Source organism: Myotis daubentonii, chromosome 5 (genome assembly GCF_963259705.1).
Source record: "Myotis daubentonii chromosome 5, mMyoDau2.1, whole genome shotgun sequence".
In the NCBI taxonomy this organism is placed as follows: domain Eukaryota; kingdom Metazoa; phylum Chordata; class Mammalia; order Chiroptera; family Vespertilionidae; genus Myotis; species Myotis daubentonii.
The window spans coordinates 89,364,578-89,378,674 of record NC_081844.1 but is presented as its reverse complement, the minus strand read 5'-3'; the positions used below and the strand labels follow the sequence as shown (position 1 = coordinate 89,378,674).

At 49.6% G+C, this 14,097-nt stretch overlaps 1 protein-coding gene across 3 annotated transcripts in view; it reads left to right on the top strand.

Moving 5' to 3' along the window:
- The window catches only part of HTR4 (5-hydroxytryptamine receptor 4), a 145,373-nt gene extending 131,487 nt beyond the window's left edge, over positions 1-13,886 (top strand). For 2 of the 3 annotated variants that reach the window (XM_059698825.1, XM_059698822.1), the window contains one exon: positions 8,217-10,505. In XM_059698825.1, the coding sequence (XP_059554808.1) occupies positions 8,217-8,304 (88 nt within the window). In that variant the 3' untranslated portion in view covers positions 8,305-10,505. Of the gene's footprint in view, positions 1-8,216; positions 10,506-11,885 lie in introns of those variants that run through there. The other variant, XR_009453094.1, reaches the window with a different exon arrangement.
- The last annotated feature ends 211 nt before the right edge of the window (positions 13,887-14,097 follow it).

The following is a 14,097-nucleotide window of genomic DNA, read 5'->3' as shown; positions in this document are numbered from 1 at the left end:
GCCTCAGTCGCCACTCACCCTAACTCACCAGGGAGCCTCCGCTGTTATTTTATGTGCAGGATGAGGAAAGCGGGGCAGCGGGAGGGGTTGGGGAGGGGCTACCAAGTAATGAAGCCGTGGTTAGAATCTGGGCGTCTGACTCTCAACCACCGTGATTGTCAGTAAAATACCTAACTGGGCTAGGTGAGTAAGTCGTGGTTTCTACCCTCAAGAGGCTTGTAATTTATCTGCGAACATGCTATTTATATGCACACAGGGGTTGCCTTTAACAAGCTACAGCAATAAATGATAGAAGCAGAAGGTGCTATGTTTGTGCAAAAGAGGGAGAGGGAGTGTCACACTGAGATGGTCAGAGATGGCTGCGTGGAGAAAAGGCCACACACACCTGGTTACACTCCAAAGGTTCTTCAACGTGGGTGTTCCCCTCGGAGGTTAGCTGGGGAAGAGAGTGTGGTCTGTGCCTTTAGCCTTATGGTGAATTGATTGCATCAGATTGCCCTTGAAAATCCTAATTCCAGGGCCCTGGCTTTGTGCCTGGCCTCTTGCCTCATCGGAAGAGGAACTGGGTGTTTTGATGAGGGAAGAAGTTGGCAGAGCTGGGCAAGCGTTTTAGGACCTGGAGCCCTGCAGGTGTGAAGGGCATATTTGGATGGGGTTTCCTAGTACAAGGATCTGGGGTACCTCCGGGAAACTGCATGGGGGCATGGATGGTTCTTCTTTCTTGGAGTGGGACCCAGAGTCCAAGAAGGAAATAGCCTCGCTGCTTGCCTGGCCCAGAATCTGCCCGGGGGGGGGGGGGGGCGGGGGAGGAGGTGGGGGGGAGCGGGGGTGTAAGGTCACAAGAAGCTCAGGCTTTGAGAAGGGAAGCTCTGCGAATCGTGATGCTCAGAGATTAAAGGTGTGTGGCCGACTCTAGGGCCCTGGGGTCGAGAGACGGTTTTTCTTCTCACCAAGATTTCCTCGGTCACATTGCATCTAAGCCCGGGTTCCTCATCAGAAAATGGGGGTTCATAGTAGCTACCCAACAAGGTGGACATGAATATTATGTGGCAGTCATACGGGGGGATATTATAAATGGGAGTATCTCTGGGGTGATTTATGTAAGAAAGGCAGGATGGGGCCTGGCTAGCGAGGAGGAGGAGGGGGAAGGGGGGCAGAGGGTGGCTTTCTGTGCACACCTCGGCCACGACACCACGAAGGTAACTGCTGGACGCCCTGGGCAGGTACCCTTCCTCTCTGTGCCCGTTTCCTTTCTTGGTAAATGAAGGCAGCAACCTGCACTGTGAGCTCCCCAGGTTGCTGTGAGTTTCAAATGAAACACTGGCGATAAAAGTACTTTTCAGACGTGGGGTGTGACGTAACCATGTTGTGCAATAATTAGGTTCTCCTCCTTCCCTTCCCCTAAAAGCACGTTGAGGCTGCTAGCACGCTCATGTGGGCTCAGAGCACCTGTCCACTAACCTCTGCGTTTTCTATCTTTTTTCTTTCCCCACTTCTCTTTGGCTCTCCCTCGCCTGTGGCTGTTTTCTGTTGCAACTAAAAGTGGCTGCTGCTCCCCTGTCTCCAGCTTCCTCCTGCTCTTCTGCAGTAGACCAGTTCCTGTCTAGCTCTGAGCGTGCTCTGTAAGTCTGTCACTGTGTTGTGAGTCTGTCTGTCCACTCATTTCTTCCTACAAAATGTCCTTGGACGCTGCATATCCCCCTGTCCTCATGGGCCAGCTTGAGTCCCATGGGCACATCACATCACAGAAACATCACAAGCCCGCAGGTCCTTCTGCACTGTGACTGCTGTTGATCGGAAGGCCAAAGATTTATGGTAGACACTATGGGGCTTTATTTTCTTGTGCGTCCATCCATCTTCCCATTTTGCTTTGGGCTCCCTCCCTGTGCTGGGAGCACAGCTTTCCTAAGTCCTCTGATGGGGCCGAGTTCAGCAGTGTCATCTGGTGCCCATGGGTTCTCTCCCACGCATCATCCCGGCCCTGATTCATCCCGCATCTCAGCATCTCATTGGCTGTCGGTGGTGAATTCCTTTATCTTTTTCAAACAAATGATTGTGTTAAACCCTGGTGTGTGCTTTTTTAAAGGTTTAAACATTTTTTAAACCTTTTCTTTTGAAACAGGTTTCTATCTGTAGACGAATAGCACAGAGATAGTACAGGGAGTTCCTGGGTACTAGTCACACCACCTCCCCTGCCGCTAGCATTTACATAACCATGGAGGTTCATCAAAGCTGGGAAATTAGCTTTTATCTGAGACTGTTAACCGCACTGCAGATTTGATTTGGATTCCCCCAATGTCAAATCTGATTTTGAGTAACTTTGTTCAAAGTTATTATTTTGAGTGTCTATTATTAGTTCTGCTACACGACAGTAACGCCGTTGAGTGTGTGAAATCTCCTCTGCACTAAATGGCCCCTGTTGGTTTGCTGTGCTGATTTCAGTTGACTTCTGTTTCTTTTCTCGTTGCCCACGTTGGCTGTCATCTGTTCCTGTAATCACTCTGTTTATCACTTGTGTCGTTATCTCCCTTCGTTTCCAGTCTCCGCTCTGCTGTGTGTGGAAGGAGCAAGCTCTCTAGAGCTGGGTGCAAACTGAGTTTCAGGATTCTGAGCGAGACTCTGAGGAAGGCGACAAGAAAAGTCCACACCATTGTGGCAACTGCTCTGAGATTCAGGGACCTTTATAAAGAGCAAACAAACAAAACACATCTCGGTGCAGGTTTCTGGATGGCTTGGGCCACTAGATGCGTGGCCTTTGGATAAATGAAGTGTTGCTGGTGAATGATTCACAGAAACACAGCCACACACATGCTCCTCTGTTTGTTCTTTTTCTCTTGATGACTCAGATTTTCCAAAATTAATAGCTCAGAGCGAAAAGTCGTATCTCCACAACCTAAACTGTGTTTCTTGTCCCTTCATATACATCCTTTCTTTGATTCCTCGAGACTTCCTGTATCCCTCAGCTTGGGCTGCTATAATAAAACAGTATAGACTGGGAGGCTTACACAACAGACAGATACGTCTCAGTTTTAGAGGCTGGAAAGCCCAAGATCAAGGTGCCAGTACCTTCAGTTCCTGGTGAGAATGTTCTTCCGGTCTTGTAGACAGACACCTTCTCGTTGCAGCCTCACATGAGGGTGGGGATGGGGGTTTGGGAGAGTGCAAACGCTCTGATTGCTCTTCCTCTTTTATACGACATTCATCTCATCATGAGGGCCCCACCAATAGGAGACACTCCTAGAATATTGCCCCTGCCGCAAACAAAGCATGCCCCTCAGCTCTCCTTCCTGCCTCCATGCCTTTGTCAACCCATGCCATGCCTCCAGTGCCCGCCTTGGCTCATGCCCAGTGCATCAACGGTCCCATCAACTCTACCTTCCAGGTATCTCCTGAACCTGACTGCTTCTCAACACCTCCACCACTACCATCTTACATCTCTGAGCCACTAACTTCTCTGGACATCTTGAAAATCACCTGTGGCATGCAACAATTTGTTACAGCAGCAATAGGAAGCTAATACACCTCCTGGGGGCCCACTCCATCCTCACTCCACACACTGCAGCTAGAATGTTCTTTCAGAACTAAAGTCCTCATGAGCTCACTCTATGTATAACCTTGGCCTGCTTTCTGCTGCTTTTGGGATGAGCACAACCCTCTTTAGCATGACTCAGTCTCCTGAGTCTTAACCCTCAGCTTGACCTGCACTACCCTGTTCTGCTCTCACTGTACCCTCTGCCCCCACAACAGGGGGTTTTGGCACATGCTGGCATCTTCCTCCCCTTTGCCTGCTTAACCTTTACCCATCTCTCGGTTTTCATCTCCATCGCTTCCTTGGTCACAGAACCCTGACGCATTCACCTTGGCCTCATGCCCCCGTGAATTCTCTCATAGCATCACCGAATGCCTCTCCTTCCCAACACTTCTGGCTGTGCTTTGGCATCTCGCTGTGAGTCTCCCGCACTCCGCTGTGAGGTCCCCGAGGACAGGGATGGCATAGATTTTTCTCGCTGCCCTGATAGCGCCAGGCCACAGCACAGTGCCTGGACTGTGGTCGGCACTCAAAATACAGTTTTAGATAAATAAGTGGCTGAGTGCATATATGTCTAGGACTTGAAAGTCTCATTCCTCCCTGAACATCCAGAAAACAGTGTGAGATCCTCATTTCCAGGTGGTGGGGCTCCAGCTTCCATGAAACTCTTCCTTAGGGTCGTGCCTTATATTTTAATAATTAAAAACCTCCTTGCAAGAGCCCCCGTGTGAGCACTGCCGTAAGGGTGTGATATGAAATAAAGTCTAACCATTTCCTTATAATGCCCGGCTGGGCAGCAGAGGGGGCGATTACTATGCCGCTAATTACCGCATGCAGGCTGCTCTACGTGTGATACTGATTGCTCAGTGAATGAATTGTAGACGCGGGTAATTACCAAACCTAATGTGGTTCCCGTCATGTTTGAGTAAATTAATGCAAAGAGGGAAGCTGCTTCCTGCCTTGCTGTTGCTTGGGAAACAGCAGAGAGCTTTCATCTGGACCTGACACTGTCCAGGGACACCCTCACCTCGAGGGTCTGCACCCACCAGTGCAGCTACACGACCTCGTGTATGACCCCACGCCAGGCAGAGCCAGGAGACTTTTGCCACTCTGAGCAGGTGACAGCCACCTGGGGAGGCTACTCCTTATCTCCAAGGCCACCTTGAAGGTTCCTTCCAGCCTCGTGATCAATTGCTAAGTGAACAAACATTGGATCAACTACTAAGGAGTGGAGTCCTGCACTGAATCATCAATGAAGTACTGGGTTAGAGTCTGATCTGGATCATTAAATAGCAGTAGTATTAATGAACACGAATGGAGTATGTACTTGTTGGTGGGCACTATTCAAATAAGCATTTTATGGGCATCATCTCATATAATGCCCACGACATTGGGAATAATCACAGAGCTGGTCCATGCCAGAGGCAGGACATCGACCCAGGCATTCTGCCTCCAGAGCCTGTGTACTTAGCCATTCAGCCCTGAGGAAGTCACGTATCCTGAGCCTTGGATTCCTCAACAGTAATGATTCCTGCTCTCACTGTGTATCCAGCCCTTCGTGAAGTCCCTTAAAGATGGTCATTTTATTATCACAACAAAGCAATGATGTCCCCTGGAACTAACCTGCTTGACCAGGTCACACAACTAGTAAATGGTAGAGTCAGGATCTGAATGCCATTGTGTTTGCCCGCTGTTAATGTGTGCTTTCTTTGCCCCAGTATTGCTCAGATAGGGGATGCGCAGATCCCCATGAATATGCCCGCAGATCGCGTGGGTCCCATGCACCCCAGTTAGAGAGACGCTGCATAAAGTTAGCCACTGTCACTGCGACATCAGGGGCCCCCAAATGCAAAGGCGACCCGAATTCACAAGGCGATGTGACTCCATAAGGTGGCCATCCAGATGGTCCCAAATCCGCTCAAATTGTTGATTTACTGTCAAAGTGAAAATACCAAATTAAAAATATATGCACCTCACGAAGAATGGGGACTACCCCAGCCCAGGGAATGCCTCTGCAGGCCACACTCCATTTGAGACACAAGGCCCGCTACCCGAGTCCTGCCAAGGAAATCTCACACTAGTCCCTCCATTCTGTGGGTATCACTCGGCCTACCGTGGTGACAGGACCCACCCAAAAGTGGCAACTAGAAAACGTGTTTGTCTGCTCACCCCCAGTCAACTGCAGCAGGATAAAGAGAACCTCCACTTGGAATACCGACCCCAGTCCCACACTCTGTTCTAGTTATTCCTGAACAACCCACTCTTTAGCACAGGAGAAATAGAGCCCTCCGAGAGGTGTGTGACCGGCTGCTGTCGAGGTGTGCCTGCATTCTGTGGCAGCACATCTTCTACGATCAGTAGTATCAGTTCGGTTCCTCAACTAGGACGCTCTCTTTATGTGAACACAGGGAAGGAGAAAGTGCCTTTGATTTCTACTGAAGTTGACTTATTGGCCAGGTTCAGGAGTGTGTTTTGAGGTTAAGAGTGTGGGCATCATGGAGACTGTGACCTAACATTAATTGCTTAACCTCTCTGAGCCTCAGTTTTCTCATCAGTAAAGTAGATCTAAGTATAGCAGCTAGCACTCAGGGTTGTGGAAAATGAATGATATAAATGAAATCATATATGTAATTACTAAAACTGTTACCAACACACATCCTCACTTCGCAGTAAATGGAGCTGTGTATTTCTCATTATTATCATTAAGTTTCTCCCGCACAAGTTTTCACTTCAGGGATTTCCCTGTACCTCAGGAGTGCAGTCCCATTTCATGGGGTGTTAGGTTCGAAGCCCTTTTTTGAACGCCTGGACTCAAGTCATTAACGATGCTGCTCAGGGGTAAGAGCAATGGGCAGGAGTCTGCCTGTGCTCCTGGCCAGGCTCTGCCACTCACTTACCATAATGCTTAAGTACTCACTCAGCTGCCCTGAGCCTCACTCTCTCCTCCCGATAATTGCGGGCCTTGACTGGCCTGCAGGAGTTATGTATGGAAAAATCAATTCGTTCTGCTTCAGCATGCCTGCTTGCCAAACCAGGGCTTGGGACTTTGATCAGAAAGAAAGACAACATCTGGTAGTCTTTCATATCTTGAGTCCTTTTAGATTTTACCTATCAAGGAAATAAAAAAGGAAAATATTTTAAAATAATAAACTGCTATCCATATATTATCATCATCATTTTTATCTTCTCATAACTAAATGAGGAGGATAATTTGGGTTTCAGTGTATTGGAATTCTACTCTGTGCCAGACCCTGTGCTGCTGTTTTCATGCATTGCATTCTTTCATCCAGACGCTGGTGCTATGATGCAGGCACCAGCACCCTCAGTTACCGGGGAGGGAGGTGACATGTGGGGAGGTTACAGAACTTGCAAACATCTCAAAGATGGTAGTTGATAGAGCCTGGTGTGGGAACTCGGTCTATATCAGGTTTCTTAGTCTTGGCACTGTTGATATTTTGGGCCAGTTAAGTCTTTGTTCTGGAAGACTGTACCGTGTATTGGACAATATTTGGCAGCATCCCTGGTCTCTACCCACTAGATGCCAATAGCACCGCTCCTGCCATGACAACCAAAAATGCCTATTCGGTGCTCCTGTTGAGACTCACTGTTCTAAATTTACACTGGTCTGTGGGCTATGTGAGAACCAGGTAAGCATATGGGTGCTGCACCAGCTAGACCAGGTTTGATGGGCTGTATCTTCACATATTACCAGTATTCCCTTGGGAGAGTCACTGAAGCTGCTTAACTTAAAAATGAACATCATACTATCTCATAGGGCTTTTGTGAGATTAAATATAAGGTAATGCATGGAGAAGGCTTAGTACAGTCCCTGGTACATACAAGCAGTCAATATCATTCAAAGCAGAGCATTAATATAACTCATGATAAACCATCAAGTTGGTTGTCAACATATAATGCCAAATAACAAAATGTGTGTGTGTGTTTTACTGAATGGGTTTAACATTGGTCTCAGGAAATGAGTGGGGATGGTGCTCCTAAACTCTCAAGAAATTTCATAACAATGACTGCCAGAGGCTGGAATCTGGGTTACTGGTGACAAGACTTGCATGCAATTGAAGCTGATTTAAATGCAATTAGCATATTGAGTGCAACCATGTGATATTGCGGAAGAATAGTAAACACTTGTCAAGAAGTCAGTTTCACTGCGATGCTGGGACTCAACCTGCTGTTTGGTTCATCTAATGGATGTGCTCTTCCAAATGTCCCCGAAAGGAACAAATACAGTTACATTGTCTTTCAGGCTCTGAGTGGTTTAGGATCTCAGTCAGCACTTGGATGTTGCTGAATCCGGAACAGTCCCTGCAGAGATGTGCCGGTAGAGCTTGAGGGGGTACATAGGGTCCATTTCGGTGAGTAACACGAGAGCCCCAGGCTTTGCAGGGAGGAAAGAATCTGGGGCCTATTCCCAGCTCTGCCACTCAGTCTCTGAGTAACCCTGTTATTCTCTCCAGGTCTTCTGTCCCTCACCTTTAAAATGAGCAATGTAGATGCATTTCTTTGGACCTTATTTTGAGGAACTACCCCTGCCTCGTATTCAGCCTCCCTGCAGACAGCATGCTCTCAGAAGCCAGCAGTAAAAAGGAAATGAGAATTGGTGGGAGTGCTCTCTTCGGTGCATTTGAAAGGGGCCTATTGAGTTCTCATGCTTGCTTTCCTTCCTCCCAAGGTACACAGTTCTGCACAGCAGGCATCACCAGGAACTCGAGAAACTGCCCATACACACTGACCCAGAATCCCTGGAATCATGCTTCTGATTGAGGACCTGGCTCACAGCTAAGCCATTCATTCCCATTTGTGTCTGCATGAACAGGACACCCTGGCACCTCTCCTGACGCTCACCACCACCAGTGAGGTATGAGAAAGGGGGCCCAGGGCCCAGGGCAGGTCATGGAGGACCGTCCGTGTTGGACAGGCCCTGAGACCAGAATGTGGAGGATCACAGAGTTGAGAAGGGATTTCGTCCGATCCAGCATCGCACCCAACGCAGGAGTAGCATTCTTCACAGCATCCCTGGAAGTTGGTCAATCTCTGCTTGCACACCTCCAGGGACAGGAGCTCACTACCTCCTAATGCAGTCCCTTCTGCCGTAGGGAAGCTCTAATTAAAGGAAGTTTTTTAGAGAGCTCTCAACTCTATCACTGTTCCAATGGGGCCATGCAGTTGGCCACCTCTTCCTCTTAAGAACCCTTAGCTGTTAGGAGGCAGTGATCTGCCACCCACTCACCCTTTTAATTCTTCCTACACTCAACAGCTCCAGTTTTCTCTCCATGCTGGCCATCTGCTTCTGGTGGATGAATTCATCAAGGTTCTTTTAACAAAATTAGGTTGATGGCAATGCCAAGAGGTTCATCCAGAAGCACTGAAGTGCTGACAAGAGAAGCATCAATATATTTTGGTTTAGAGACATGAGCATTTTTTTTCTCGTCATATTTTGAGGGGTATAGACTCTGGGAACTCTGCTGATGATTTGGTTTCAGATCTATTACCAGCTCTGTGTGTGCATCTGTTTAAAGGTGGCATTCTCTCCTTGGCACACTGGCTTTGAGGTCATTTGGAATGAATCCTGATTGACTTCCCTTCCATGACAATGCAAAAAGGGCCTGCGCCTTTACCCAGAACGTCAACTGAGAATGGTCCTACCACTCCGATTTGGGGAACAACACTCAGTTGCTGTAATCCGTTGAGTGGCTTTCGGGGCCCTGTGCCGAGTCAGTGCCTGGTCTGGGTCAGGACAATTGGCTCTTTCGGCAAAGACAGGGCCCCAGACCAACTTGCTTTCTAGGAACCGCATTGGCCCCTGCCTGTGAAGCTCCTGAAATACCGCTGTTCTACATCTTCCACCAGCGTCTGCCCTTCTCCATGCGCCCACGGAGACGCTTCCCTGATGTCAAAGTTACCACCAAATTACTTTATCTTGGGGTGAATTATGCCCCCAGGGTGAGGCTCAGTTGCCTTTCTTGTGGTCGAAAGGATTGCTTGTGGGTCCTTATAGGAGCCCATTGAACAGACAGTGTGGGTGATGGTGGGGTGCAGATGTGATAACACCCCACAAGGCAAAGATGCGCCAGACCTTTCTAACCTCGCCAGCTCCCCTTGACCTTCCACCTGGTCTGTTTATCCTGCTTCCTTTCCTGAGTGATCTCAGAAGCCACATTGCCTCCTTATCCCCTATTTCACCCGTGAGGGCAGAATCCATTACCTCCCCCTTTTCTCTCTGTCCCAGAAATGGTAAGAAGGATGGTCAGACTCCACACAGGACTAGGGTGACCAGCCACTCTGGTTTTAGCACTGAAGGTCCCACATCCCAAGAAACCCATTAGTAACCGACAAACTGGGCCAGTTGGTCACCCACCAAGGGGACCCTCCCATGCTGAGGATGAAGAAGCCTCCTCAGAGTTGCTTTCCTTTCTTCACTTTTTTTAATGGTAAAGGCAGAGATGCGTGAAATTGGGGGTCCGTAGTTCTCCACGTGCTCCCTGAATGTGGTTTCTGCTCTCCTTGATTCACAAAGAACTTCCTAGGGAACGACTAAGACAGCGCTCACAAGAACCAGCTCACAGTGAGGAGGAATAGGTTTAGTGCTTCCAGGCAACTGGTAAACTTTGTTTAACACCCTGAAGTCGGTAGGATCTACTATAACTGCCTATGGGCGCACACAGATACATAAATACAATTGGATTTCTTCCCTGCGAAATGCTTCTTCTCCCAGGAGCTTAGCAAGCATATTTATGTATGTAACACTAGAGGCCCCTGAGCACGAATTCGTGCACAGGTGGGTCCCTCAGCATGGCCTGCGGGGATTAGGCTGAAACTGGCAGTCCAATGCCACCTGCTGCTCCACTCATCCCGGCCCTGCTGCACCTGCCGCGGGCTGGCGCCCAGTCAGTCCTGATCGGGAGAGGCTCACACCACAGCAGCAGTGCCATTCTCCAGCTGAGCCCTGCATCTGGCATCTGTCCTGGGGCGGGGGGGGGGGGTGCCGGGGTCCAGCCCCAGCAGGTCCAGGGGTCCCCAAAGGTGTGGACGGAGTCAGCGAAGAAGGAATGACACGGAGACAGCATTCAGTTGATCAGCAGCCTAGCCAGGATCTCCAGCCAAGTTCTGGTCTTGATCTCCAGAGAGGCTCTGCTGTTTATTGTCTTGTTACATCCGTATTTATACCAGTTGATTTTAATCCTGTCAATTTCTATTACAAAGGTTAGGGTGTTTCTTATCTCCATTCCAGGGAGTAAAGATTATGTAGCTTAAGCATGATTGTTTGTAGTGATTAACTACCCGCCTGGCACTTAGTTAAGGAGTTTCATCCCCTCCCTGACTTCAGGGAAAAATTCCTACCTGGGGAAACAACCTTTCTAGGAGAGGCATCCCCTCCCTGACTTCAGGGAAAAATTCCTACCTGGGGAAACAACCTTTCTCGGAGAGGTGACTTTGGTTAAAACACACAGCGCTAAGGGGAGCAAACATATTAAGAACAGTATGCTATATACGCCAGGTCCCTTGAAACATATGCTATGCAGATGTTTCTTTCCTGCAGCAACTGTGTCAGGCAGCAAGGATGGACCGGCTTCCGGCAGGGGGGCACAGTCAGTCCTCTGGGCGGGCAGTGGGACGCCCTTGCTGGCCCAGGATCTGGATCCGTCCTGCTGACGTTTGCGCCAGTTGTTGGGAGCCACCTGGCAGCCGCTTTTATATCATTTCTTCCTTGCTGAGCGTCTAGGGAGGGGAAGTGGCCACAGGGGAAGTGACTTCCAGGAGGCTGTGGGGGCTGTCAGGATCGTGCTGGTGGCGCTGGTCCATTGGTGCCTGGCCCGTTCTCTGGATTTTGGACCTGCAGAACTACTGAGGGAGTGAGTGGCTGCCACCGGGCTGGTGAGCCACCGGGACAGGTCGGTCAGCTGAGTGGCACTCCCATTGTGGCAGTGCACTGACCACCAGGGGGAAGCTCCTGCATTGAGGGTCTGCCCCCTGGTGGTCAGTGCACGTCATAGCAACTGGATGTTCGGTCATTCAGTCACTCAGGCTTTTACATAGAGAGATATTATTTCTCAGTGGCAGATCTACCATCTTGAAGGGCAACCTGGATGCAACAGGGTCCGCAGATTACAATATAGGTGGGAAATTAGATCTTACCATGTCACTGGTCCATAGCTTCTGGACACTCTGGATGGGCTTCTGTGAGCCAGTCCATGATTGGTGTCTGTAGAGGTCACATACACCCCTGACCAGGGAAAGAACAGCAATTGTGGGTATAGGAGCCTTTGTCATTGCCAAGAAGACGGTCTCCTTTGCAGAGGTGGACTCATAAGCAAAACTTTATTGTCTCTTTGGACCAAAGGCCCACGTTGGTGGCTCCCAGGACAGGACCAGACTTGTTCTGCCCAGACAGCGGCTAGCCTGGCATTACTTCACTCGCTGGCTCCTGGGAATCAGGTCATAGAGCATGTGCGTGGAAGGAGGAGCCTTCGAGCATATCCAAGGGAAGAGGGGGCCTGCATCTTGCCCTCTTCTCCGAGGAGGCCACCATTTCCCAGGCAGCCTGCACTGTCAAGAAGCGATGCTCCCGCGAGGAGGGGATTGGCCTTGACAACCCCTGGGTGATGGATGCTGCAGCCAGGCTGCCCGGTGCCTGGGAGAAAGGGGTCCACCTGTGCTGCTCCTTAAGCTGACGTCCAGCCTGCAGGGCTGTCCCGGCAGAGGCCCTGCAGCCCCCGGCCAGCTCAGGATCCGCAGCTAGAAAGCACAGAGAGAAAAACCAGCTTCAATGGACACCCAAGGATGCGTGTATAGAAAAACCCATTCTTCCTGGGATTTCACCTCATCTCACCAACAGGTCCTCTTCATGCTGCTAACTTGCTCTTTCCTGAGAAAATTGCTGTCTGGCTGGGGGTGGAGGTGGGCTTCGGGGAGGGACCCGGGGAGGCTGTAACTAAATTGCCTCTAATGTTGTCTTCAGAACAACAGTCATGTCTCCCTGGTGCTGTGCTGTCTACCCACCCGTTTCCTCTTCGGTGTAGTGTCTCTCTCTCTGTGACTCGGCTTTTCTCTGGTCACAGTCCTTCCTGTGGCAGCTGGTCTAGAGGGAAAAAAGGCGAATGCATTGACCTCTTCTAGCCATCGTTTGCGGCTCTCTTCCATCCAGTCTAGAACACCGAGGCTGAATATTTGGTTTGAATTTAAACAAATCGGGGTAGATCTGAAGGCCTGAGTTTGGGACATCGTGTCATTTTCTGCGCTTGCCTCACTTGTCTTGTCCCAAAATGGAGCAAACCTCAGAGCTGGTAGGAGTATCGTGACTGTTCCAATGAGCATCACCAAATATGTATCCTGCCAGCACTGTTATTTACGTAATATTTTTATTTCAATCACTTCAGGGTTTCACTTACATAAGTTTATTTTAGGGAGAAACATTATATCGGTGCCCCAAATAGAAAATCAGTATTACTTGCCATAAGTAGAAAGCAGCCATGGAGCTACATAGATGACAACAAAACAAGGTTATGACGTTCTGATGAGAAGCGAACCCTCAGCTTGCCCAAGGCTTTTGTGTTTAAAAGGATGACGAGCGAGGGTCCGAGAGCTGTTAGGGGCCCCCACCTCGAGGAAGGGCCCTTTAAGCAAGGAAGGGTGAAAGAGAAGGTACCAGAGAAGCACTTCCAAAGTTTATGAGTTAATGTGATGTGATTGCAAGCTCCATTCCACAGTTTTGGAAACATACAAGGGAAGTTCACCTTTTATTTTTAACTACTGCTAGATTTGATTTATTTTAGGTTTCTCCTTTCCCTCTCCCCTTTTTTGGCTCACCAAGAATATATCTTAGTTAATAATAAAAATAATAATGTAGCAATAGAGAGGGAAGCCAACAATCGAGGAGCTCCTTTCTGCTAGGCGCTGTGGTAAATGCGTTACGTGGATTATCCCATTCAATCCCCATGAAATCCTTATAAGCACCAGAATCGCCCCTGCATCACAGACGAGCAAACCTCAGCTGAGGGAAACGGACCTGGGGAGTGTGGACGCAAATGGGTCGGCAGGCAGTCTGATGCTCGAGCCCTGAGCCCGTAACGTGTGCAACACTGCTCATTGTGGGGATCAATTTATTCCACATTCACGTAGCCCCAAAGCTGGGAGAGAGCGGCGAACAAGCGGGGTGTGGCCGCCTCCCTCATCCCTTGTTGCCTGAGCATTTCCCTTCTGCAGCAGCTTGGCCCCTGGAGAGCACCGGGGCCATGCCTCCTGCCCTGGGAAACGGCCTCTCACTTGCTCTGTTGCTTTCTCTGCACCCTCCTGCTCTCTGAGCCTCAGCCTCCATCTTTGAACAATGGAGGGATGCAGGCAATGACTGGTCAGCGGGAGAGGCCCTTCCACACTGATCTTCCTCAGCCTTTTCACCAACAATCAATGAGCTCCTTTCTGCTAGGCGCTGTGGACAACCAGCAGCGAGTCCCAAGGACCAGATGTGTGAGCCAAGGGAGAGCACCGGTCTGTGTGTTTCAGACCATCACCGGGCTGCTGACCCCCAGTGCGAGGCACTTTGACGCCCCACATTT